Raw genomic sequence first — 27,303 nt, forward strand, 5'->3', positions numbered from 1 at the left:
ATTCATCGAGCACTAGGAGAAGCTTCCTGGGGGGGGGGCGGTGGGGAGGGTGCTTTCTTAGGGGAACTGCTTTGTCAGGGATAGCTTTGTCGTTGTGTCTTCTGCTATGACTGTTCCCTGTCCGTCTGTGTCTCCCTTTCTTACTGTTTCTATTTCTGTTTCCTCCTGGTTTGTCTATTTCTTGTACTGTCTCTCATTGTCCTCCATCTCTTTTTCTTTTTCCTACTGTCTATCTCTTTACCTCTCCTCTTCCTCCTCAGCTACAGAAAGCTATTGAGGGCCACACCAAATCTGGGGTGCAGCTTCGCCCTCCACTTGCCAGCTTCCGGAATACAACTTCAATTCGGAAGACTCCTGGGGGGCCACCCCCTCCTGCCGAGGGCTGGAATGCACCTGAGGGTGGAGATGGGGCTCCTGGAAGAGAAGTCATCGTTCCTACCATGCCAGAGACTCCTGTCCCACCACCATCTCCAGAGGTCCCTTCCTGCCTGGCCCCAGCCAGAGCGGAGGGTGAGCTGGAGGAACTGGAGATGGTGGGGAGCCTAGAGCCTGAGGAGGAGCTGGCTGACATCTTGCATGGCCCCAGTCTGCGGTCCACTGATGAGGAAGATGAAGACGAGATGATCCTGTGAACAACCCCCTCCACGCTTTCTTCTTAAAAACCATAGGGCCCATGTCAGAGAGTGGACTTGTATGTGATATGGGGAGGCCTCCACTTCATCTTGTTCCTACCACCACTGTGAAAGGTGATGGTGATGATCTTAAGGAGAACTTGATCTTGGGCAGGGAAGAATTTGGGTCCATCAGACCTTCCCCCCACCCCCATTTCCATGGTTAAAGGACTCTGTGTTTTCCTGCTGTGCAGGTTCAGTCCCTATCACTCTAAAGCCCCACAGTTCCCAGGTTTGTTCAGTCACCATCCTGGCCCTGCCTGTCTATATTCATTTTCCATGCAGAGTAGGTGAGTGGAAGCCCAGATTGGATGAATCTGCAAGTGTCACATTGGAAGGGAATGTGGGACCACAAAATTGCCATGTGGATTGACCACCCTAAAATGTGTCCCCAAGTCTGCCAGTCCTGTGTGCTCTCCAAAATCTGTCCTATCAGTGCTGCCATTGTCTGTTTCTAGGCCAAGCCCATATCAGGGCTGAAAGAGCCAACCCTTGTTTCCAAGGACCCAAGTGCAATTCCCTGGAAAGAGGTTGAGGAAAACTCTGTATGGAGAGGCAGGTGTCAGAGCCCTGCAGCAGAAAGCTCTAGTCCTTATCCCTGGCTCTCTGCCTAGTTCTATGTTACACCTAGAACATGCTTATTTCCTTCTGCCCACTGGAATGGCTAACTTAGCCTGCCAAGAGTCATCTCTGCCTTGGGGCCACTCTTTCTAGAGCTCCCCCCAAAGCACACCAAGGCTCTCATGCAGCAATGGGGAATGCAGATTTCAGTCCTTTATAATAGCTCCTTGTACCCTTGACTTGGCAAGCTTTAGTTTACTCCACTCTTAGAGGAGTTTTCCTTCCAAACCAGCAAAGAGCTTGATAGCCGTGCTGTATGGCATTAGCCTGCTTAACCTAGAACCATATGCCAGGTGCTGTGGGCATTCAGACTCTCTGCTCCATTTGTGGGCTCTTTCTGCCCCTCACTATATACTTTTATCTCTGTAGTTGAGTCCTCATATATTCTCCCAGTTCTGGCCCTCCCCCCATTCCCAGGTTTCTTCTGTCCCCCAAATAAGACACTCATAGTCAGAGGATGCCACCACATTCTGTTTAGTGTTGTTCCACACAGCCTCTGGCCTTCTCAAACATGGGCTTCTTCCACCAACCCAGGCTAAGACATTGAGGCCTAGGTAGGAGGATTAGCAGGGGGCTTCCAAGCCCATGCCCATGTGTATATAATCTATAATACTTATATATATTTATATAGAATTCTCTCTGTAATATATGTCATAGACTCCTTCCTGGGCCTGGGGTGAGAGTTTCACATTAAGAAAACATGCTAAGACTGACCATAAAAATGGGTATTTCTCAGACCTGGAAGACAGAGTGTGGGATATATATGGACAAGGGTAAGAACTTGTCCTTCACGATTCCCTTCTTAACACAAGGAAAAGAAGGGAGGTGTGTGGGCTGGGGGAGGCAATGGAAGGGAAGGAATGGAAGGTTTGGATTTTCATTTAATAAAGTCAATTGAAAATGAAAGTGTACCCCACCCCTTAAAAAATCATTCAGCAAGAGCAGTCTCATTCACAAGAATATAAAAAACAGCCCTGCTCCCCAGCTGCTGTAAAACGTGCTGCACAGCCTTTAAACCCAAAGAAAAAGCAACCCTTCCCACCCACCCCTAACAGCCTCTTCCTGCACATGCCCCACCCCTCCCCTTAAAGTAGGCTAGAAGCAAACCCCCATGCACCCTGCCCCAGCACCAGAGAGGTGGTCCCTCCCTCTAAAAAAGAGTTCAAAATGGTCCTGGGCCAGCTCCTTGCATCTTCTCTCTTCAGAGTGGGGTGGGCCTCACCTGCCTCTGTGGCAGTATGCCAGCAGCCTGGGGAAACCAAGCCCCTGCTCAGGTACAAACCCTACTAGGTTTCTTCAGGTCTTTTGTAGTCTTTCAATGGGGACCATTTGGCTTCCTTGAGGAATGGAAGGGGGAAAGAAAGCTGCTTTAGTTTACTCTTCCTAACTTTCCAGGGCCCTGAGCAAAGGGAACCGAGATGAATAAACCTCTCACTGGACTCGCTGTCCACGGTCACCTGGGGGAAGAATATGGGGGCAGTGAGATGAGACAAATGTGTTGATAGAGCAGGGTAGACAAGGCAAAGAGACCCTGGGAATAGATTAGCTTCAACATGCAAACTCCCAGGGGACTAGGACAGGAGGCCAGGGGTTAGGGGCAGTTGCCAGGGTTGGCAGGCTAGCCCTTCCTCGTCCTAGAAATGAGGTCCTGATAAGCTAAACCACAACACATTAGCAAACACGAGGTATCTTCTTCTCCCATTCAGGCAGCATTAGATGAGCTAAGTGACTGTTCACCTACTTTGGCTCTCCTGGTTTATTCCCATGTTCCTACACTAAGAGACCATAAGATCCAATGTTTCCCCTCCCCTGAAGGATGAGGGACACCTACTCTGGTTATAGTGCAGTGTATGAATGTGGTACAGGACAGCATCACAGATGAACAGAATCACTCTAACGGTGAGCCTCATCATTTTGATGGGTAAGGGAGTAGTTTCGGACCCCTGACATTATAGTGTGACACAAGGCCTTGGGACTGGAGCCATGGATAGACAGGAGGAAGGAGAAAAACACGGTGACAAGCTTGGGCATCTCCTATCAAAACTCTGCTTATGCCAAAGGCCAGATTGGAGCTGTGGCTGCTGCAGCACCCTCATAGCAATATGGCACTGACTTGCTGCTGTTCTCTGTCCCCATGGTCCACACCAAATAAAAGGAAAAGGAGGTATGGACAGGCAAGCTTAGGTATCACCACAACCACTCCTATAAGGAACACTGGATTGAGGACCCCTGGGGACAGCTGACAAAAAGCAGAAGCAGCCAGTGTCCACCCTGGCCCTCAGCCAGCCACCCAGTCCAGCCAAGGCAGTGACAGCACCAGACTCCCCACTCCACTCTGCTCAACCCTGAGTCCCCAAGAAGTTATAAAAATGTAGAAAAGGCAAAGAGAAAAGTGTAAACAGCTCCAGAGAATTTGGGAAGGTAGAGGGGGCCCCAGCCCTCATGCTTCCCCACTGATGGGGACACTGCATCCTAGGTCAACAATTTGAGACGCTTCCCCTCCTTGGGGCTGGGTGCCAGATGAAAGAAGGCAGAAAGAGAAGCCAGACCTGGAGTAGCCAACCCCAGTGGGCTTAAGGTCCCCCTTCCAGCCACAGGACATTCAAGCGGCTGTGTTTATTCTTTGTCTCATTGGTGACCCTCTTGTCTCTGAGTAGGCCTTGGGACAAAGAACCATACAATGACCCCTGTCAATCCCAGCTCCATGTCTACCTCACTTTTGCCTCCTGATCTCAAAAGCCAAGATTGCCTGAGCTGGGCCCACTGTCTATGCTAAACACAGAAGGACCCTTCAGGCCACTCCTTCAGGCAGGTAGTCTGCTGTACCAGCCACGCCAAGTCCAACAGCCCCTGAGGCCTGCTTCCCACAGTAGGGATGCACTGGTGCCATGGGCAGAGAGAACAGAACCAGGAAAGCAGAGTGAAATGGAGAAAAGAGGCATTCGGACAGCACAGCCAAGGCTCCTGGAAGACGAAATCGGGGGTGTAAAAACTGAGATTCAGTGTTCAGCGCGACGAACCTGGGCATGGACCCAAGAGCCATATCCATGGCTCATCTCCCACCACCCTGCCACCTAATTGCCTGGGTCTCAGTTCCTGGAATGGGGTTTCTGGAGTGCAAGCCCAGATAAAAACCCCTGCTGGTCCTTCACTTTCCAGGGCGGCTAGGCTAGCGGCCTGGTGAGGACTGGAAGCTCCCAGTTCCCTGCTGTCTTCTGCCCGGGTTTCATCTGTGCTGCTGGAGCTTGGGAGGGTATGGGTTGCAGCCATGCCCCTCAGGTCAGAGTGTGGGAAGAAGCTAGTTGTTGGCATCCCCCTCCTCCTCATCAAAGGACTGCACACCTGAGGATGTGACATCAGACACCTTCCGGCTGAGAGCAGTGGACATCTCTGGGTCCTCTCGTGGGGAAAGTGACTCCAGATCCCGGCATCCTGCATCTTCTTCCTCCTCAGGGGCCAGTGGTCTCTTCTCTTCCTCTACAGGTCCCCTGGCCAGTTCCACCCCACCAACCTCTGATGCCCAGTCAGTGTCTACCCCCAACAAAGGTGGAGGCTCCTGAGCAGAGTATCCTGAAGCAGGTTGGGAAGGCCCCATGTCATGTAGGCTCGGCTGTGAGTCATCAAATGCAGGGCCAAGATAGGATCCGGTAGCTGGAGATGCAATGAGGGACTGATCACTTGCTTCCCAGGCGTCAGATGACCCCAGACAGTACATCCCCTGTGACACGTAGGAGTGAGGCCATCCATCCATTGGGGCTTGAGCTAGTGCATCTGTAAACAGAAGGAGCAGGCTTGGAGGAGCCACAGAACACCCATCATGGGCAGTAAGGGGAGCTCACAGAACGGTCCTGTTGTTATGACACTAATGCAGGGGCACTGGAGAAGCTGAGACAAATGGAAAAGTCCTAAAAACCAGGGAAGGGTAGAAGGGGTCTACATAGCTGAGAAGCCTCTTAGGCCCCAGGGCTTGACTCTAGAACCATTTCTCACCCTGACTTTCCATCAGCTCCTGGTAGTTGTCACTGTAGTTGCAGTCCAGTGGCTCCTGGGTAGAATTGACACTCATGTCTTCACCATCCATGGAAGACCAAGCCATAAGTGTAGCCTCAGAAATAGCAAACTGTTCCATGACACCTATGAGAAAAAAAGATGTAATTTTATTTAGAGTCCTCAGCCCAGCATGCTGGCTCATTGCCTTTAACCCCAGCACTCAAGAGGCAGAGGCAAGTGGATCTTTGAGTTTGAAGCCAGTCTGGAGTATAAAGCAAGTTCCAGGATAACCTGGGCTACACAGTGAGACCCTGTCTCAAAAAGCCAAATCAAACAAAGAAAAGAGTCCTCTAATAACCCTTAGACCCATGCAAAGGGTATGGAGAAACCCATTGCTGCATGGTTCAGTGGAAGTAAAATACAAACCATGTATGAAATCATTTAAGAAAAGTTAGCACAAACAAGTAAGTTTTAATAAATCTAATTTAAATATAATATATATGATTCTCTTTCAACATATAATGAACATAAACTTCTTTTGGTTTTTCAATATAAACATTATTAAAGAGATGTCTTACATTCTTTTTTTTTAAATTTATTTTGTATTAGGTATTTTCCTCGTTTACATTTTCAATGCTATCCCAAAAGTCCCCCATACCCACCCCCCCAATCCCCTACCCACCCACTCCCCCTTTTTGGCCCTGGGGTACCCCTGTACTGGGGCATATAAAGTTTGCAAGTCCAATGGGCCTCTCTTTGCAGTGATGGCCGACTAGGCCATCTTTTGATATATATGCAGCTAGAGACAAGAGCTCCGGGGTACTGGTTAGTTCATAATGTTGTTCCACCTATAGGGTTGCAGATCTCTTTAGCTCCTTGGGTAATTTCTCTAGCTCCTCCATTAGGGGCCGTGTGATCCATCTAATAGCTGACTGTGATCATCCACTTCTGTGTTTGCTAGGACCCGGCATAGTCTTACATTCTTAATATGAAGTAGCCAGTGACTACTCTATTACTCTGAAATAAGGCTAGACCATGGTTCTTACTTAGGATTCCTAGCTGGGGAAAGGAGGGCTTTTCTGGTGAAATAACCTGGGGGGATTAAATGCAAATGTTTCAGAAGTTTGTCTTTGGAGGTTTTAGAATTTGAACAGGAGAGATGGCTTATGAGTAAAGAGTTAACTGCTCTGGCACAGGGCCTGAGTTTGGTTCTGAGGACCCACACCAGGCAACTCAGCCTATAACTCCAGTTTCAGGGGAATCCAACAGCCTCTAAGTCCTCTTGCACACATGTGAAGCACATAAACTTATGCAGGCAAATATAAGAACTTAAATAAAATGATTTTTTAAAAAAGAAGAAGTTGAACCTAGTTTTAGGTGGTCTAGGACATTCAAGATCATCGAAGGCTCCCCAAGGGAGCATCAGGTAAATGTGGGTGCCCAGTCGTAGAAGGGGCTATATCAAGAGACTAGAAGAAGGGAGGGCCTAACGGTGAGGATGTGAGGATGCGAGTATTGCAGATCCCTGTTCTAGTCAGAGCCATGAATAAGCTGAAGCTCTCGTTGCTATCACCTTGTCCTCCCTCTCTGTCCTCCACATCTATCACCCAGCCCCACTCAGACTTCCTCTGCCATCCACCACCCACACCAGCAACACTAAATCCTTCCCCTCTCTTCAGACTTACCCCTCTTCTTGGGTATCTTCTTGATACTTGCTGACATTATCAATTCACTTTTGTATGCACACCACATACTTGTCATCAGACCTATTTCACTTCCCTGGAACCAAACCACTGTCTCCAGGGCCATTCTCTTAATCATGCATTAGCTGTCACAGTAATGAGTACCGTAAGTCAATTCATGAAATCCAATGTTGACGAGCATGGCCTCAAGAAACTCTCCAGGCCTCTTTCATTTTTAGAAACAAATACAAGTAGAGTTATTTGAAGCCCAAGGCCCCCGTGTTTGTCTTCTATACTAAGAGAGGCCTGGGGGAAGACAGTACCATACCAGAGAAAAGAAAACATCTGGGACACATGGCCTTACAAATTTCATCAGAGTCCCATTTTCTAGGGCTATAATAAAAATATATTGGAGGGCATTTATCCGAATTAGCCAGCCCAAAAAGAAAAAACCAAGAGAAAAAAAAAATGCTTGAAATCAAGGCTGGTAGAAAAATGTGTGCCTATGGTCCACATGCAGAAAGAGAAAGACAATTTTGCCACCAGGGAGCAGATTAGAGGGGTCAGTCTCTGACCATCCAAACAACAGCAAACTATCATCCGAAGACTTGAGATATTGGGGTAGAAGTACCTGCTAGGAAACGTGCCTCCTTCTCGCCATCACTGAGGTCAGAGTAAGCATCTGTATCCCTGCGCACAGCCTCATGGCTATGTTGTGGCTGAATTGTTGGAGCCTTCCCCCAGCCCTGCCACTCAATCATGTGGGCCACCCGGCCTTGGCCCATGGCGGTAGGTTTTGTCACATGGTCCTTCATGCTCCTCGAGATCCCTATGAAGTCAGACAATACCCATAGCCTTTAGAATATCACACAATACTTAGCAGGTTCTGCAGTCATTCCCTACCCCAGGACCCATGGGATTCCATGCACTAGGGAAAATATCCCCTAGTAGCCTGTGGGTGATACTCAGGATTGGAGAGGCTTGACATAAAACCAGGTGATTCAGAGTTGTGGACATGAACCCCATCAGGCTTAAGGAAAAGGGGGAACAAAGAGGAACCTGCCAGCAGTCCCAGTTCCAGGTTTGGAGTCTCACCTGAGAATGATGACTTGGCCAGGGCCCCAATGCCATAGGCATTAGAGTTTCGCTTAAGCTTCGGAAGGATGGAAGTGGTGTCCTCCATGGAAAGCTAGGACAGGGAAGGTAAGAGAATAGGCAGAGGAATAAGAAGGCTTGGGGTGCCTTACATACAGAATAGAGTTTCTGGCTCCCAGGAAGGTGGATACCCAAGGCAGCAATTGACAAAGAAAACCAAGGGAGTATATACCTGGTACATACTGGGGGATCAGCAGAATAGCCTATCTATAGAAGGTCCCAGAACAAAAGAAAAGAAAGGTCAAGGTAGATTGAGAAGGGCTAGGGGTTGCTGCACTCACATTGATGCCGTCCCAGGAGAAATCTGTTCGTGTTTGCTGTAGGAGAGAGGAGAGGGGATGGTATCTGGGCACCTCTAGTAACGCAAATAATCCTGCCTTCCTCTGAGGAACTTCCAGATGTGCATAGAGAAGCAGACCTTCCAGAGGCTGAGAAAGACCTCAGTGTGGAGCCTTTGGTGTGTGTTTTAGGGAAGCAGGGAGATTTATGAGGAGGACTCCCCCCTTGGGGCTTTATGGGATGATGAAATGGGTGAAGCAGCTAGGAGCTTGGGGGAGGTTGTTATAGTGGGTGGGCTTCGGAAGCATCAGCCTTACCTCTGTAGAAGGCCGATGGAGACTGCTGCCATGCAGTGAGCTGGTGCTGTCCATGTTGATCTGATCGACATCCTTGAGGCCTTTCCAGTCCACGGCAATCACTTCGTTCCCTAAAGCAGCCAGATTAGTTTCTTACCTTCATTTCCCTGGCTCTCTGCTGGTTCCCTTTCCATAAAAGGCAGAGGCCACACCCTTGGGTCCAGCCCCTCCTCCTCCACCTCCAACACCTCCATGTCTCCCAATGTCATGCCTTCTGACTATCCATTTCCTTCTATGTCTACCATTCCCAAATTTCTGGAGAGAGAAATAATAAGTGAAATGAAACACTCATTTTCAGCTCAGTGGGGAATAGCATACTTAGGGGAAAAAATGCTTCCTGGCCTCTTCTGGTGTTGTTTACACAGAGAGGGAGGGAGTCAAAGACCGAGCTGTATCAGGAAAACCATTCTCCATTCTGTGCTGAGCAATTGTTGAGATTGTCTTTATTGGATCCAGACTGCTCATCAATTACTGCCCTAAAAACAAGGACACAGCTTTCTAGGGGAACCTACTCTACTCAGCAGCTGGCTTTGATATTTGAGGGATGAGAGGAATGTGGCTTCCCCCTCCCTCAAGGCCTTCCTAAGCATCGGGAACTTGGTTGACAGGAAGATACTGGGGATAGAGGCAGCTCGGAGGTGAAAACTTAGGACTGTTTCCCCGAGAGCCAAAGGGCTCCAAGATGAGATGGATGCTTTGAGCCCAATTCTCTTGGGGGACAGGAAATAGATTCAGGAAATAGAGATAGTAACAAGAAACAAGAGGACTTCATAATTTCAGAGCTAAAAGAAGAGAAATTTAAGGTGAGAAGACAGAAAACAATGGCAGAGGTGGACAGGACACTGAGAACTGGTGGAAAAGTCGGGAACCAGGAGGGAGACTCCTGACCTAAGTGCAAGGAAGTATCCTCTGTAACTCTTGGAGAAGAATTCCTTAAGTATTTACAGAGAGATTCAAGAATCTACAGAGATATTCAAGAATCGAGTGGCAGCCATCCGCCCTTGCGTACATGAACTTTTGCTTTTGGGGTTTAGGATCATAGGTCCCTAGGTCCTTTTTTTTTTTTTTTTTTTTTTTTTTTTTTTTTTATTTATTTTCTTCAAGTAAATTCAGGACTCAATCAGAANAGCAAACCTACGGATAAAAGGAGTAGATGAGAATGTTTTTTTTTTTTTTTTTTTTTTTTTTTTGGAAAGAAGTGCACTGACTAGGTCTTGGGCAGGAAGAAGCATCCAGCATGCAGCAATAGTACTGGCGACAAACAAAGGGGATGGCGGTCCCAGGGACTGACAGGTAGGGCTGGGCTGCCACACATCCAAAGTTGTTATGCTCTCTCTTGGGATCTTGTGAAACGATGAGACAGGACCAGGACCTGTGGCTAGGTCAGAAAGACATCTGGACCTAGCAGTAATGGGGCAGGCAGAGCAAGCTTTCTTGGAGAAGAGTGGGAGCGAGGGGAGGGAGGGGGTGGCCTTTGAGGAAGAGGGGGAGCTGAGTCAGAGCCTTAGGGGGCAGGGAGATGGAGGGGAGGAGAACAGGGAAAGAGGTGAAAGCAGAGGAGGGTCTCCATGGAAATAAACCGGGTCTCAGAAATCAGGCTTCCGGAGAGTGAGTTTGTTTGTAATAATAATACGAATTATTCTCTCAGCCTGAGGTCACTAGGGCGTGTAGGCGGGAGAAATTGGGAGTTAGGAAGGGGAAAATTGGGGGGTTTGGGAGAGGACTGTACTAATGTGTTCAGTCCTAAAGTGGAATGGATGCGTAGGGTGGGGGTAGGGGGCGGTAGTAAGGCAGGGGCTGGAAGGAGAGGACCATTAAGGAAGCGCCTTTCTTCCCTCCCCCTGCCAAAGGTAAATAAAAAGCCGGCCCTGCCCCGCCTGCCCCCGCTGACAGGTGCAGGCGGGTCCCAGGGTTCCTAGGCGGACCCCACCCTTCTGGGAAGCGGATTCCCGACCTCTCTTGGGGAGGTAAACCTCCACCTATTCCCTGAGTCCACGGCTCTTCCGGAGCACCCCGGCCCAAGCTCATTCCCTCCAAGCGTGGAACCCGTTCCCTCCCGGTGGCACACGCTCTTCCCGCCCCCGCCCCAGAGGGAAAATGCACGTGAACAAAGCAAATCGGGGGAGGCAGGAGCGACGGGAAAAGGCTACCAAGAGGGAAATGGTTGGGGGCAAAACACACAAGCCATATGGAGAAGAGGGTGAAGATGGGAGGGGGCGTGCGGAAGAAAGTCAGGGATGAGGCTGGAGAGGAGGTTCTGATAAGAGGGGCTGCTCCCGAAAGAAGGGCTCGGGGAGGCTCTGGCTACAGCAGAGTAGACGCGAATGGCCTGAAGGTGGAGGGATGGGGCCATCGGGAGTAGGGAACAGCGACGGAGCCGCGAAGGATGCTGTGGAGAGGCTACCAAGGAAGGACCGCGCCTGCGGGAGGGCGATGGAGAGAAGGCTATGAGCTGAGAGGGATGGAAGCCCTGGAGGCTCGAGGGCACAGGGATAGAGGGACCTTAGCAGATGGAGGGAAAGTAAAGGCGCGGGGCAAGGCCGGGCGGGCGCGGAGGGAGGTCCCCAGGGGCAAGGATGGGGATGGGGGAGGGGGCCGGAGGAGCGCCCCGGGGCGAGCTCGCCCCTGACCCGCGCCCGGCTGCGGTACCCACCCACAGTCCGCGAGCCGATGCAGCCCATGGCTCCGGGGGCCGCCGGGTCCCGGCCCTCACCGACTCGGGGCGCTCGCCGGGGGGAGCACCGGGAGCCGCGCCGCCGCCCCAGCCGCTCTGCAGCGCCGCGGCTGTCTCCGCTCGGCTCCGCTCCCCCCTCCCCTCTCCATCCCTCCCCACGGCAGCCTCCGTCGCCGCCGCTACCGCCGCCGCCACCGCCTGGCTCCCCCGCCCCGCTTGGCTCTCGGCGGCCGGGGAGGGGGCTGCTCGGGGATTGGCTGCGCGCAGAGCCTCCCCGCCCTGCCCCCGACCGGGCACCGCGCTCCCCGCGCCCCTCGCCGCGCTGCGGCCACGTCCCTCCGCCTGTCCTTCGCAACCCCCGCCCCTGAGCTCCTCGCCATCCCCGCTGAGTTCTCCCGGGAGATGCTGATGGAGAGTGTGGATAATAACCCGCTTGTGTCTCAGGAGCTCGGTCAGGAAGCCAGGGCCCACCCTTAGGATATGCTTGATGGACTTTGAGGGCTGGGGGTGAGAAGGCCGAGAGAGAAAGTGGGGCGGAGATGAGAGAACACCCTGCTTGGCCTTGGGTACCAAATTCCGCAAACATTTGTTTTCTTCCTGATGCTGCATCTGGGACGCACGAATCGGGATTGGATGCTGTTCTGGTTGCCCGGCGTTTCACGTGCGTTGCTTTGCCCACCCAAACAGATCGTGAAGTCTTTGCCAGTGGATGCTGCGAGATGCTTTCCTGTCCTCTAGCTGTACTGGGATGGGTGTGGGGCTGGTGCAAGTAATCTAGCTCTAGGCTTGGGTCCGGATGGGAGGAGAATGGGAATAATTCTATTGCAGCTGTAGGGAAATGAAAATATCAGGATCGGAAACCGGCCACAAGACATGGCTTTAAATCAGATTTAACTTTTCTGAGCTTTATGTGGATGTCCGGAAGCAGCAAAGGGAGAATACTGCCCCCTGCCGAGAAGGGTCAGCACTACACCAAGGGCCCCACGGGAAAGGAAAGGGAGATCTGAGTTGGGAGAATCAGCGAGCACTATTACAACTGGCAAGAAGAGTCTAAAAGACACACTAGGAAAGACAAGGAGGCCATTTCCTCTTAGTCGAAGCAGTATCTGCAAACCTTGGGCAAGCGGGTCTGGGTGGTACCATTGACAACAATGGTAACAACAAAAAGCAAACACTAATTCTGGGCCAGCTTGCTTTCTATAGGTTTTTGTCTCTTTCCTGGGATTAGAGAGGAAGAGGGGCAGGAGGCCTTGTGGGTTTGAGGCAGAGAAAAGGGGCATGCCTTACACGTGTAATTTTGTGACATTTAGATTATGATTGAGGAATTGCATCTGATGAAATACCAGATGAAGATATGGGAGGGGATAGATATTTTTGCTCATTTTGGTACTATAACAAAATTCCTGAGACTAGGAAGTTTATAAAGACTAGAAGTTTGGAGGCTGGAAAGGCCAAGAACTTAGTGTTTGCAACTGCTGCAAGTGTCCTAAGGGCTTTGATGCATTGTAACACTTCGAGGGGATGATATGGTGAGACAGGAGGAATATATTAGCTTCAGCCTCTTTCATAAAACCTCTAGTGCCAACCTCTGTGACCTTCACTAATCCTTACTATTGCTCTAAGACCTTGTATCCAAATAACATTACCATATGAATTCAAGGATTAAATCCAAGTCCTGGATTTGAAGGGCCACTTGCAAACTCTATCAGGAACTGACACTAACTGCAGATCTGGGAGGTGGATTTAGAAGATCTGGGGATTTGTTCTGGCCAGCTGCCTTCTGGTCCCTGCAATGACAGTTACTTCTCAGCACATGGGGCATCCTGTCCCATTCTCTGGATCTTTTGAGGCAAGGCTAATGAGTTCCACTTTTCATAACCAAAGCAAACTTCCTGGAAGACAATTTGACAGTATGGATCTTATATATATATAATTTAAAATTGCATCTGCTTTTACACTTGTTATCTGATTAACATAAATTGTTCAGGAGGCAGAGCAGAAAGATTGAGTTCAATCATGGCTGGGTTATGTAGAGAGTTCAAGAACAACACTGCTAACTTTATGAGACTCTTAATCTCAAAAGGAAATTTTACAAAAGGCCTGGGTGAGCACTTGCCTAGAATATTCAAGGCCCTAGGTTCAGTTCCCAGCAACAACCGCAGTTCTAGTTTGCTATCTACTGCTGTGATAAACACCATGACTGAAAGCAACTTGGGCAGGAAAGAGCTTATCTTACAGCCTGCAGTCCATGGGAAGTCAGAGCAGGGCTATAAAGTAAAATGATTAGTTTTTAGTTTGTGTTTAAAACAATACATATCCTTCCTGCCTTCCATCAGTTTTTTTTTTCTATCCAAGTAACTGATGGAATTTCCTGAGAAATACTTATGTTTTACACAACTCCACCCCAAACAGACTTACAGTTTGACCCTCAGCAAAATCCTAATATCGATTGGCTCATATTTGAAGTTTTAGAATACAAGGCTCTGGCAGAGTGCCCCCATGTGGCACTTCCTAACTGGTTCCCTTTGGGACAGAATCCCAAGGTGAAACCATATCATCACTTCTCTTGTTCCTACTGATGCCTGTGGCCCCTTGGGGGTACCTCTTGGATGGAAGAACACAACCACGGGTCAGTGGCAGTACTGTGTACTATGCAGACTCTTAGGATCTATGGGCAGAATAAAAAAAATCCATTAACTTTGTATGGGGAAAAAAAACCTACATGTATATTCACTAGCAGGTAACTGAAAAATTTCCTTTACTTGAGCGACACATGTAAGCAGAAAACCACAATAGTGTTACATCACCAATGTATCCTCATCAGCGGTCAGAATCACAGATGCTTGCATTACAAAACAGTCATTGGAGATCTTTTTCTATGATATTCTTTTACATCACTACTCTTTTGAAATCATTAAAAAGTATACTTAAAATTATATTTGCTTCTTACATTTGTTATTTAATGATTTTATTGAGAAGCAGCACGGTCAGGGATGTGACTCTGTGGTAGAACACTTGGCTGGCGTGCATGAAGCCCTGGGTTTTGTTTTGGTTAAGGCAATGATAGTATTTATTTTATTTTATTTTGAGAGGGTTTTGAACATATACTGTGATTACATTTAACTACCATTATACTCTATTACTACTTTCCCTGTGAACTCCTTTATCTCCCGAGATCCCCAGTGCCTATACCATTGAAGAAAATGATCCCTTCCCCCCAGTCTAATAGCAATTTTCAGCCAGCAGCTCTTCAGGAAGGGCCTTGTATTACCTTTCCCTATCATTGATGGGATGCTGAAAGTCTTTTCTAGTTGTTCATAACTGCTGTGTGTCCATGATTCCACACACAGTTCTTGAATCCTCTAGTTCTTGAGTTCTTTGTGGCCACTCTTTTGCAATATTTGATGCTATATATGGCAGCAAAGGCGTGTAATCCCATTTCACTGGAAGGTGAAGACAAGAGGACCAGGAATTCAAGGTTAGCCTTGGCTATATGGCAAGTTCAAGGTTATCTGGGCTATAAGAAATCCTATCTAGGACTGGAGAAATGGCTCAGTGCTTAAGAGCACCGGCTGCTCTTCCAAAGGACCTGGGTTCAATCCCCAGCACCCACATCAGAATTTATAGCTGTCTGTAATTTCAGTTTCAGGAGATCTGACACTTTCACACAGACTACCATGGAGGTAGAACACCAGTGAGCATAAAATAAATTAAAAAAAAAACGAAACCCTATTTAAAAATAAATAAATAAATAAATAAATAAGGCAATTTTATTATTATATTGGGGAACCAGGCATTTAAAAATACTTGACCTTTAATCCCAGCACTTGGGAGGCAGAGGCAGGCGGATTTCTGAGTTCAAGGCCAGCCTGGTCTACAAAGTGAGTTCCAGGACAGCCAGGGCTATACAGAGAAACCCTGCCTCGAAAAACCAGAAAAAAAAAAAAAATACTTGAAGCCTCCTTTCACTGAGTGTGTGCTGAAAGAGCACTGAAACTCAGAGGATAAATAGCTCCCCCTGTACACATACCCTCCCTGCCTCACTGCCCAACCTTGGGTATTTCTCAACAAACAGAGTCCAGAGCCCTGAAGCTTAATGATCTGTGTCTTTTGTTTCAATTGGGCATCAGGTTAAATTAAAGAGCTAAGAAAATCCAGAGAAAGAGACATTCAAAGTCCAAGAACAGGCAAGATTAGTTCCCTGAGCAGGTAAGGAGGTGGGCAGAGATTCACACAGGGAGAGTCAGTACTGCTCCTTCACCCTAGCCAGGGGTGGGAAGGTGGTGGGGAGGAGCAGGGGTGGTGTAGTGGTGAATGGGCCAATGCTAGCAGATCATGGCATCCTTTCTAGAAAGTGGAAGACAAGCTTATATGCTGTGTCAGGGCATAGGAAAATGTAATACACAAATATCACTTTGCACCTGGGAAAGACTGTTCTGTCTACATATTCAGAACCCCTAAGAGGAAACCTCAAAGTTGGGAGATAGATAGATAGATAGATAGATAGATAGATAGATAGATAGATAGATAGACCTATTTGTATGTTCCATGTGCATGTGTCCAAAGGACAAGAGTCAATGTGGGGTGTCTATAGCTTTCTGCCTCATCTTTTCTTTAATGTTTATTTTGTTTTACATGTAGGAGTTTTTTGCTTGTGTGCACTCTGCTTCCCTGGTGCCTGTAGGGACCAGAAGAGGGTGTCAGATCCCCTGGAACTGGTGTTAGACACTCATGAGTCACTATGTGGGTACTGGGAATTAAACCAAAGGCTTCTGAAAGAGCAGTAGTGCTCTTAACCACTGAGCCATCTCTCCTACTCCTCAGTCTTATCTTTTGAGGCCAGCTCTCTCAATGAAATAGGTGCTCATTGATTGGGTAGACTGGCCAGAGACTTCAGGAGAACTAATCGCCTCCATCCCTTCACAATCCACCCTCCCCCCCATGCTAGGGTTACAAATGCACACCACCACACCCAGATTTTATGTGGGAGCTGGGGATTTGAACTGAGGTCCTCTTGTTTCACAGCAGGTAGTTTATTCTTTAAAATATCTTCCCAAACCCTTCAACTGGCTTTCTTGTCTTCAAGAGTACACACCTAGAAGACAAGAAACCACAGGTTAAATCCATCCTAGTATTGTAGGAAAGAAAGAACTTTGGATATGTGATTCTTCATTTCTTTTAAATAATTAGTGTCTATGAATAAATAGAAAGTATTACACATAACATTATGGAGACTGAGCAGGTTATATATAGGAACATGCATGTATATGCTTATATATATTGCCTATAACACCAATTAATGAAAACAGAGGTCATGAGTTTGAAAGAGAACAAGGATGGGTATATGGGAGGACTTAGAGGAAGGAAAGGGAAGGTAATTATAATCCGCACAATAAAAGACAAAGAATTTAAATTAAAAAAAAATTGAGTGGGTAGGGAGGTGGGGGAAAATCTGAGTGGAAATTAGAGAAAGGAAAAAAACATGGTAAAATATATTGTATGAGGGGGGTTCAGTTAAAATAAATAAAAGCAGTATTACTCAGTTAAGGGAATTTTAGTGGATAACCATTCTTTCCCTCCTGACTGTCTTTAATTAAGGTGAGCTCATAAGCTAAGAAGGGATGCATCTGCTTACAGTCCTAATTTCTGAAATAGAAAAACAATCAGCTCTCCTTAGGAAGGCTTGCAGCAAGAGGTCTCAGATGCTGTCATATGATACTCATAACTCACATCCCATTTAACATCTATGAAAAGAGTCTGTACCTTGGGCCATCAAGGAAGAGGTTCAGAAAATCCCCTTGCTAAGTCAGCTTTAGGACAACTCATAGGCAGCTGCTCATAGGCCTGCTTGCTTAAGGTACTAGGGGTGGGGATAATACATAGGTAAACCTTGTCTGAGTAGAAATTACAGTCTGAAAACTAGCAAAAATGATATGTTTGTTTGTTTGTTTGTTTGTTTGTTTGTTTAATATAATTGAGGTTTTTCTTTTGGGGGAAGGAATGATATACGGCTTCTTGCTACAGCCCAGGATGCCCTGAAATTTATTATCTCATTCAGGCTGGCCTTGAGGTTCTGGTAATCCTCCGCCTTCATGGTCATGCATGGAGCTTTCTTCACTGTGCTCCGGCTCTCAGAGGTTCTCAGAACAATCAATAGATGAGGTTCCCAGCCCCTGTGCTGGTGGAGGGTCCTACACTGTGCAGGTTGCTGAGGCCAGAAGGGTAGCTCCAAGCTAGTCTATCAAATGCCAAGAGCCACAGCAGATGCTTTCTGCCTTCTGTTGGCAGGAGAGGTAGAAAGGCCTATACTGACCAATCTCAGATCTGCTAGACAGTGAAGAAGGCATAACTCTTTAGGCCAACACAGCTTGCTAATCTTCTGCAATCTGACACCTTTGCAACTCTAAGCTAGGATCATTGCCATACATAATCAGATAAAGAAGCTTATGGGCATGGTTCAGGATGGTAAGTGTTGTCTTTGATGCTGTTCCCAGCCACATATCTCCTACGTGCAAAAGTCTCCTTCATGGGTGTGATGGTTAATCTCTATTGTCAGCTTGACTATATTTAGAATTAAATAAAAGGCATACTTCTGGGACTGTCTCTGAGGATCTTTCCAGAAATAGTTAACGGAAAAGAGAAGATGTGCACTGAGAGAGTGGTACCATCCCATGACCTGTGGTACTGGATTGGATGAACAAGAAAGCAATCTGAAGCACCAGCATCCATCATTATCCACTTCCTGAGAAGTTTAACCAGCTTCCCCATATTTCTGTAGTCATGCCTTCCCTGTCATGGTGGACTGTGCACACAAACCTTCCTTCAGCTGTTTCTTCAGGTATTTTGTCTTAGCTAAGAGAAAACTAACAGATACCATGGGCAAACCAGCACCACCAATCCACGTAGCATAGGATCCTGTAACCTTGTCTACCACGTGCTGGTGCACAGACAGCTGCTTCCAGGAGACACTCACAGGAGCTATGCTTCAGGTCACCAAGGGGATGGATGCACAGACAGCTGCTTCCAGAAGATACTCACAGGAGCTGTGCTTCAGGTCACCAAGGGGGTGGATGCACCTGGCTGTTTATTAAGCAGATCTGTGTGAAAGTTCAGCAGAGAATTACTTCTGATTTGAATGTTCCATCCACTCTAGCTTGGATATAGTTTGTTCCCTAAAGAATCATGTGTGGGAAGTTCTTTTCCTACTATAACAGTATGGAAAGCTGGTGGATCCTTTAAAGGGTGGAGATAGTGGGAGAAAATTAAATCATTGAGGGACCTCTCCTCAGAAGATTGGAGCCCTTCTACTGGGAGAATTAGGGCTCTCAGGACTGGAATCAGTGTTGGAAGAATGGGTAGTTAGAAAGCCTTGGACCCATCTCAGTCTTTCCCTCCCTTCTTTGTAGCACATGAACTTTTGCTATGTGATTCCATGTACCAGCTGTAATGAGGATGAGGGGGCATCCTCATGGGATAGAACAGAAAGTAGACTAAGACACTATAAAACCCCCAAGGAGTAAGGCCAGTCCAAGGGGTCTCGGATGAGCGGAGCTAGCTTTCTCTCTCCAACGATCTAGTGCTCTCTTGCTGCATCCTATCAGATCCCAAAGGTCATATAGGACATTGAGATGCTGTCATTAGGCCCAAGTCAAAAGCCGGAGCAGACCAGGCAGAAAGGTAGGAAGCAGGCCTCAGCAGCTAAGAAACCAGAAGTCAGAGGTGAGGAATTTGTAGAGCTCAGAGAATAGGACCAGATGAAATTTTCTGAAGTCTAGGAACCAGTCAACTGTAATAAAACCAAGAGAAAGAAAAGGAGTTGGTATGTTGTGCAGACATTTATATAGCTACTTACTTTAGCCTCATTGACCCTGCTGACAGTTTCATACCCCATCTTTCATGGAGGACAAATAGATCCTAGAACTGGAAACCAAGTTTCTCGACATGGCAGATTTAGCAGTTTGAGAAGGGAGCAACAAATATTCTGTTATGCTCTGGAGTCTTGCTATCTCCTCTGGGGCACCCTGAGCCCTCATCTTTCTATGGGCTCCTCTGGGGGAGATACCCCTGCCTGGTGCTGATAAGCCTGCTGAATAGAATTCTATATTACCTGTCTCTATTCACTATTGCCAGGTAACCAATGCCAGCATCCCCCCCCCCCTTTTTAAGGTATAATCGCAGGTCAGATCCTTCTTCACATTCTTGATTGGGTGAAGATCTGCTGCAAAATCCACTTGGCGGAAACTATTACTTACATGACAGATCCATGCGGTTCCCTAAGCTCCCTTCCTATGTTAAGCAAACCCGCTGAGTCCCGGGAAGGGTTGCACAGGCCTTTATTTTTGACAATTAAAAAACAAAAAAATCAAAACAGTGAAAGCCAAGCATGGTGGTGAATGCCTATAATTCTAGTATTTAGGAGACTGACTCGGGAGGCTTACTGTGAATTTGAGGCCAGCTTGGACTATATGGCAAGTTCCAGGCCAGCCGAAACTCCTCAGAAAGGTTTTGAGAAAACAAGGGCTGGAGAGATGGTTCAGCAGTTAACAGCTCTTGTTGTTCTTCCAGAAGACCTAGGTTTGATTCCTAGCACCCACATGATGGTTCACAACTATCTGTATCTCTAGTTACATGTCTTTGGGCCATCCTCTGGCCTCCCCAGGCACTGCACGAAAATAGCACACAGACATATATGTAGGCAAAATATCCATACAAAAAAAAACACAAACAAAAGAAAGAATGAAGGCTGGGTGTAGTGGTACACACCTCTAATTCTGGCCACCAAAAAATGAGACTGGAGAATCATGAATTTAAGGTCAGCCTGAGCTACCCAGTGCATTTGAGGCTATCCGAGGCTCAAGGTTACCCTGCTTCAGACAAACAAAAGTTCGTGCAATGAGAAAACTAGCCAACCAAAGTACAGCGTGCAGGTTCACTAATTCTTAGGCTGCCATTCTTTCTCCTACTGCATGTCTCCCAGGTAATTCTGTTGGATTGTTTATACATGATTTTTTTTGTTTTTGTTTGTTTGTTTGTTTGTTTGAGATAATGTTTTTCTGTGTATTCCTGGCTGTCCTGGAACTCAGAGATCCACCTGCCTCTGCCTCTAAAATGTTGGGATTAAAGCCATGCACTACCATTCCTGGCTTATGATCTTTTTAATTGTGACATTAAATACTATTGAAATAAATCTAGGCTTTATCTTTTTTTAAAATAATTATTTAAAATAATGTTATTAAGCTGGGCGTTGGTGGCACACGCCTTTAATCCCAGCACATCGGAGGCAGAGGCAGGCAGATTCCTGAGTTCAAGGCCAGCCTGATCTATAGAGTGAGTTCCAATACAACCAGGGCTACACAGAGAAACCCTGTCTCGAAAAATATAATATTACTACTACTACTACTACTACTACTACTACTACTAATAATAATAATAATAATAATAATGTTATTAGAGAGCAGATCCCATTGTGTATGCTTTAGTACAATAAAGTTTAAATTTTATATATACATACACACACTATATATATGTGTGTGTGTGTGTGTGTGTGTGTGTGTGTGTGTGTGTACAATACTTAAGATTTCTAGAGAACTCACTGTTCTTCTGTTCTGTATGCTTATGAATGGGTGTGTAGTGTTGGGGGAGGTGTTCTGGTCATTGTTTAGTTAAAGTTTTGTCGTATTAAGCTGATAGGATAGTCTTTGCCCTCTGGGGTGTGGGACCACTTGCAGGCTGTTCACTAGGTGAGTCAGTTACAATTAATCTGTCTGTGAGTGTCTCCACCCAGATGAGAAAATTCAAAGGAAGCTGAAAACTTAATTTCAGGTAATATGTGCTTCTCTCTAACTTAATGAAAGTTCCACAAACAAATGCATTCATTGTAGGAAAAAAAATTAAATACAGATTAGTAAGACAAAAATATATCATTATTTTCTGTGTCTTGTATTATTAACATTTTTATATACTTCATTTAAACATGGGTGGGAGGGGAGTAGGTATGTTTATATGCATGCACACACATGAGCTAGCAGTAGCAAAGGTTGTCTTTTAAAGATTATTCTGATTTTTAATTATGTGTATGCCTATGTGTCTGTATGTCTATGTACCTGAGTGTAAATTTCTTCTGTAGGCTGGAAGAGGGTGTCAGATTCCCTGGACCTGGAGTTAAGTTAGCTGCCCTGTATGGCTGCTGGCACAAAGCTCAGGTCCTGCTCAAGAGAAGTATTTACTCTCAATCACGGAGTCATTTGCCCAGTACTACCTTAGAATTTTCTTTCACACTTGTTTATTTATTTTGACACAGTGTGCATGTGGAAGTCAGAGCATAACTCTTGGGGTAGATTCTTCCCTTCTATCATGTAGGTTCTGGGGGCAGACTCAGGTATGTCAGCCTGACCCATTTTGTCTGCCAAGGTTGACTCCTCTTATGGCAACTGGAAACAGCTGGGAGCAGAGACTGGAGGCATCTTCCTGTTCTAAGGTGGGAGCTGTAATGTCAGTCTCCTTCCCTGTATCTCTCTAATGTCCTTCACTGTCATGTTACTGCAAAAGCCACTGGCACTTACCTTGTCTTCTCCTTTTTCTTGCCTTCTTTCAGTCTTCAGCCCATCCTGTCTGTTTCTTCACTGTACTTAGGCAGCTCACATGCAGTCTATGTGGGCAGATTTTGTTCCTCTCAACCCTGCTATGGTCATTCATGAGAAACATTCCATAACACTGCATATCTCCTAACGTTTCACCCTATTCTTATTTTTCCCTGGATTGCCGTTTTCCTTTTCTTTCTACTTCTTAATTCCAAGTTGCAAGTGTTTGTGGAGCACCTACTATGTGACAGGACTGCTCCAGCTGCTAGAGGCTAAAAGGAGTGCTCTCTTGGGGTTTAAAGTCAAGTCAAAAGCTGTCAGGGAGGGCTGGTGAGATAGCTCAGCAGGTAAGAGCACTGACTGCTCTTCCGAAGGTCCTGAGTTCAAATCCCAGCAACCACATGGTGGCTCATAACCACCCATAATGAGATCTGACGCCCTCTTCTGGTATGTCTGTACAGTGTACTTATGTATAATAATAAATAAATCTTTAGGCCAGAGCAAGCAGGGACTGAGTGAGTGGGAGTTGACCAGAGCAAGCACAGGTCCTAAAAATTCAATCCCCAACAACCACATGAAGTCTCGCAACCATATGTACAGCTACAGTGTACTCACATATATAAAATAAATAAATAAATCTTTTTTAAAAATCAGAGAGAGGAACACAATAAAACAACAAAACCAAAATAACTAGACAAGATTTGTTGGAGCACACAGTGGGCTGAGGCAGATTTCTCAGAACCCAGAGCTATCATAGTCTACATTGTGAGGGTCAGGCCAGACAAGACTACACAGTGAGACTATGTGTCAAAAACAAAATAAACCCCACTAAATTATATGCTTGTGTATATTAGTGTTAAAGAAAAAGGCTGAGTGATATATTCAAGATGATGAGTGCATTAAAGGTAAAGGTGAGGAAAATGAAGAATCGGTAAGTATAGTTCTGAACAGGGTGGCCATGAAGTGGTCCATTTGGAAGACAGCATGAGAAAGAAAATAAAGGAAATGGTGCCATAAGCCATGTAGATACCTGTGGTTCAAATATAAAATGATTGCCTTCTGCAGTGGATCCACCTGTGGGTTACCATCCCTTCGGTGGTCGAATGCTCCTTTCCCAGTGGTTGTCTAAGACCATCAGAAAACACAGATATTTACATTGTGACTTCCAACAGTAGCAAAATTACAGTTATGAAGTAGCCACAAGAATAATTCTTTTACAGTTATAAAGTAGCAATGAAAATGAACTGTATTAAAAGGTCCAGGTATTAAGAAGGTTGAGTATCTCAACACGTACTCCTTTTTTTTCTTTTCTTTTCTTTCTTTCTTTTTTTTTTTTTTTTTTTTTTTTTTTTGAGACAGGGTTTCTCTGTATAGCCCTGGCTGTCCTGGAACTCACTTTGTAGACCANCCCTGGCTGTCCTGGAACTCACTTTGTAGACCAGGCTGGCCTTGAACTCAGAAATCCGCCTGCCTCTGCCTCCCGAGTGCTGGGATTAAAGGTGTGTGCCACCACGCCCGGCTTGAACACGTACTCCTTAGATGGTGGTATTTTGGGGAAGTTGTGGAACCTTTAGGAGGTGGGACCATCCTAGAGAATATGGGTCTCTTTAGGAAGGTATTCACAGGCTATATCCAAGCCTTCATCTACTGCACATTCCCTCTGCTCCCTGGCCCCACAAACAGCTGTTGAACATTCAGTTACTATAGACAGAGCACTCTGCCATGACTTCCCAATCATGATGAACTTTAAGCCCCTGATCATGGCTCCAAAATAAATTCTTCCTCTATTAAGTTGCTCCTGTTAAGTATTTGTTCATAGTAAAGCAAAAGTAACTAAGGTGGGAAATTGGCAGCAAGAATGGGTTTATTGCTGTGATGATCCTAGCCATATGGTTCATACTAATTTGGAACTGGTTTGAAGGGGGGAAGCCCCAAGAAAAAAGGAGTCCTCCATTTTGTTCCAAGCTTAGCAAGCCATTCAGACATGGGGGACTTCAATCTTAATAGGAGGGTTCTCTAACAGTTCACCAGTTATGGATTTTAAAAGCATTATGTGTATTAGATGGTAGAGCCAGAGAGTATTGCCTTCTCCTGTCTGCACAGTGACAGTCACCAATAATGTGGTGGAGTTTGTGACCTTGTCTAAGGCCAAGGCTCTTGCAGCCTGCAGATGGCAGCCCACATATCTTCTAGTGCTTATGGACTGATTTGGTGATGCACTGGATGACAAGAATTCTTGATAGCTTTACAGAATGAGTTAATGAAGATAATCTTGAAGAATTTATACGTTGCATCCTTAGGAACTGGGCATATGCAGCCACTACAGAGGACATGGATCCTATATATGACATACACTTGCAGACCTTGGATCCCAGCCTTCCTGCCTTATCTGACTGTGAGGTATGGGAATCCCCGTGCAACACAGAGAGCTGCCAGCTGTGGACCCTCGGGAAAAGGTGCAGCACATCTGACTGCTTCTTCCACTACAGCTCTTGGATGTATTTGTATCCACCCATCGTGGCTTACTTGATAGCTGTGATCAGACCTGCACTTCTTAACTTTTGAATGATGCTGACACTATTAATACCATGGGGAATTTTGAAGTCAGATTGGATACGTTCTGCATTTTAAGATGGCCGTGGGACAGGCGTGGTGGTGAATGTCTTTAATCCCAGCATTTGGGAGGCAGAGGCAGGCAGATTTCTGAGTTCAAGGCCAGCCTGGTCTACAGAGTGAGTTCCAGGATATCCAGGGCTACACAGAGAAACCCTGTCTTGAAACAAACAAACAAACAAACAAACAAAAAATGGCCGTGAACCTTTGGGGGTGGGAGTAGATGCTATGGCTTGAAAATAAAATGCTCCTGAAGGCATTTTGAATGTTTGAATATTTGATCACTAGTTGGAGGGACAAATTGGGATACCTGGAACTTGGAAAGGAACTGTGAGCCACCTTGAGGACATGGATCAGCAGGGTGGCTCTGAGTATTGTAGCCCAAGCCTCATTTCTGAACCCAGCCCTCTCAACTTCCTGGTTGGTACCATGAGACAAGTAGCTGTTGAATATTCTCGTTGCTCCAGACTAGGCCCTTTGCATGTATTCCTCACTGAGATGCTCTAACTCACTGAGTCAAAATAAATTGCTCCTCTCCTTTCTTCTGTTAGGTAATATGTCACAGCAATGTGAAAGTAATACAACCGAAGAACACTGTGTTTTTATTTTGTTTTGTTTTGTTTTTATAAAAAATATGGAACGCTTCATGTATTTGCGTGCTGTCCTTGCACAGGGGCCATGCCAATCTTCTCTGTATCGTTCCAATTTTGGAATATGTGCTGCCAAAGTCAGCAGTTGTTTTGTTTTTCGTTTGTTCTAGTTTGGATTATTTTTGAGAGGTGTCTTTGCTAGGATGCTATAATAGAGCTGTTTCCTGTGGGTGTGACATGATCATCAGCTATCATGAAGAATATTATATTAACCTACAGAATACCTTAGCATGTAAGTATGGCTACAAGATAATAGAACAATACAGTGACAACTAGGTCTATGGTAATGGTATCATTCCGTCACAAAAGGAATAGGGTAAGGATAGTCATAAAGGCCTCTTCTAGGATTCTGATCACCACTCTCTCCTGTTCTGTGGAAGTAGTCTTGGAGGAGAAATGCTTGAGTATATATAGTTGGGAGGTTGGGACTCTGGGGAACAACTTTTTGTGAGCTATCACCTATGCCAGCGTTGGGCTTTTAAGTGATACAAGCTACCTTTGAGTTAAGCAAAGCCCCATAAACTTACTGGTTCACCAAGAGAGCTGCCAGTGATGGATCATCTAGATGGATTTTTTTTCCATGTCAGTGCCTATCTAGGGTGACCTTTATGTGTACCTAGGACAAACCATATGATATGAGATTACTGGCATGTCCTACCATGCCTAGCTTTGTGGAAGAAAAAACTTGGCATAAGAAATGTCAAGTGCAAGGCTCCAAGGTAGGAGTGTTTCTTGTCTACGTTGTTGGAACAGAATGAATAGATGAGGTCAAGGAATACTTTTGACAGATATGTGGGAGAGGGTGTGGCTGGGGAAGATCCTTCAATTAGTTTGATTTCCTCAGTGAAACCAGAAGGAAGGCTATCAGTTGTATAAGTGTGGTAGTTTGAATATGCTTGGCTCAAGGAGTGGCACTATTTGAAGGTATAGCCTTGTTGGAGGAAATGTGTGGCTATGATCGTGGGCTTTAAGACCTTCTTCTGGGGCTAGAGAGATGGCTCAGCGGTTAAGAGCACTGACTGCTTTTCCAGAGGTCCTGAGTTCAATTCCCAGCAACCACATGGTGACTCACAACCATGTGGAATGGGATCTGATGCCCTCTTCTGATGTGTCTGAAGACAGCTACTAATTAGTGTACTAATAACATTAAATAAATAAATCATTAAAAAAAAAAAAGGACCTTCTTCCTAACCACATGGGAGCCAGTCTTCTCCTAGCTGCCTTCAGAACAAGAGGTAGAACTTTCAGCATTCCCAGCCCCAGGCTGCATGCCTACCTAGATGCTGCTGTGCTCCCACCTTGGTGGTAATGGACTGAACCTCTGAACCTGTAAGCCAGCCCCAATTAAATGTTGTCCTTATAAGAGTTGTTTCGGTCATGGTGTCTGTTCACAGCAGTAAAACTCTAAGACAATGAGGCTGAAGAACAATGAGTAAAGATGAAGTCTAGAAGTCTTCCTAGAGACTGGAGTGCTTATGAGGAAACAGAATTAATTGCCAAGGAGTACTTGAAGTATATTGTCATGAATTTTCAAATTCATGACAGAAGGCCTAGCCAGAAGGCCTGTGCATTTTCTCCAACCCGGCTGAAATGCATGGGTGTAGGCATGGTAATAGAGTGAAGGCTAGCCTATGATTAGGTTTTGCAAGTACCAAAGAGGAAGAGAGAGGCATAAAGGAACTGGGAGCCAATTTAAGAGAGTAACTTTATTAGTTGTCTAAGGAATTGAAACTGATACAGAAGCATGACAATGGAAAGTGGGATTGTTTGCCATGGGTTCCAAGAATTATCTGAGTTAAAGTAAAAGAAGAGGAGTGACTAGAATATAAAAGAAAGTGGTAGGATGAAGAGAAGCTTAGAATTTCAGAGTGAAGTAATGGCTACTTATTTGGAACTGTGCTGTGACAAGGCTACTTGAAATGTGTCAATAATGAACAGACAAAAAAAATGAGACTTGTTTCTGTAAAGCTTAGGTTTTTCTCTTTTTTTCAGATTTATTTATTTTATGTATATATACTGTCGCTCTCTTCAG

At 46.0% G+C, this 27,303-nt stretch overlaps 2 protein-coding genes and 1 non-coding gene across 5 annotated transcripts in view; 1 reads left to right on the forward strand and 2 right to left on the reverse strand.

The window, feature by feature from the left end:
* Clcn1 (chloride voltage-gated channel 1) overlaps positions 1-2,193 on the forward strand; it is a 29,119-nt gene extending 26,926 nt beyond the window's left edge. For both annotated transcript variants that reach the window (XM_029478971.1, XM_021164712.2), the window contains one exon: positions 261-2,193. In XM_029478971.1, coding sequence (XP_029334831.1) covers positions 261-632 — 372 coding nt within the window. In that variant the 3' untranslated portion in view covers positions 633-2,193. The remainder of the gene's footprint in view (positions 1-260) is intronic.
* Fam131b (family with sequence similarity 131 member B) lies at positions 2,156-11,600 on the reverse strand. Of its 2 annotated transcripts, XM_021164713.2 has the most exons (7): positions 11,408-11,600; positions 8,716-8,825; positions 8,401-8,436; positions 8,060-8,153; positions 7,596-7,793; positions 5,283-5,426; positions 2,156-5,063 (listed from the first exon to the last, which is right to left on the reverse strand). In XM_021164713.2, the coding sequence occupies exons 1-7, from the start codon at positions 11,433-11,435 to the stop codon at positions 4,591-4,593; spliced, it is 1,083 nt and encodes a 360-aa protein (XP_021020372.1). In that variant the 5' UTR covers positions 11,436-11,600; the 3' UTR covers positions 2,156-4,590. The 2 variants fall into 2 exon arrangements, with proteins under 2 accessions (XP_021020372.1, XP_021020373.1); XM_021164714.2 differs by lacking the exon at positions 8,401-8,436.
* A 13,649-nt stretch (positions 11,601-25,249) lies between these two features.
* LOC115031469 lies at positions 25,250-25,355 on the reverse strand. Its single transcript, XR_003837089.1, has one exon. It is a non-coding gene; the product is annotated as a U6 spliceosomal RNA (small nuclear RNA).
* Between the last annotated feature and the right edge of the window lie 1,948 nt (positions 25,356-27,303).

This window comes from Mus caroli, chromosome 6 (genome assembly GCF_900094665.2).
Source record: "Mus caroli chromosome 6, CAROLI_EIJ_v1.1, whole genome shotgun sequence".
NCBI lineage: Eukaryota > Metazoa > Chordata > Mammalia > Rodentia > Muridae > Mus > Mus caroli.

Coding starts and splice junctions, on each gene's coding strand:
- Fam131b (XM_021164713.2), bottom strand. CDS start 11,435: ATGGGCTGCATCGGCTCGCGGACTGTGG. Junction 8,826..11,407: donor CATCGGCTCGCGGACTGTGG/GTGGGTACCGCA, acceptor TGGCTGCTTTAG/GGAACGAAGTGATTGCCGTG. Junction 8,437..8,715: donor TCCATCGGCCTTCTACAGAG/GTAAGGCTGATG, acceptor TCTCTCCTACAG/CAAACACGAACAGATTTCTC.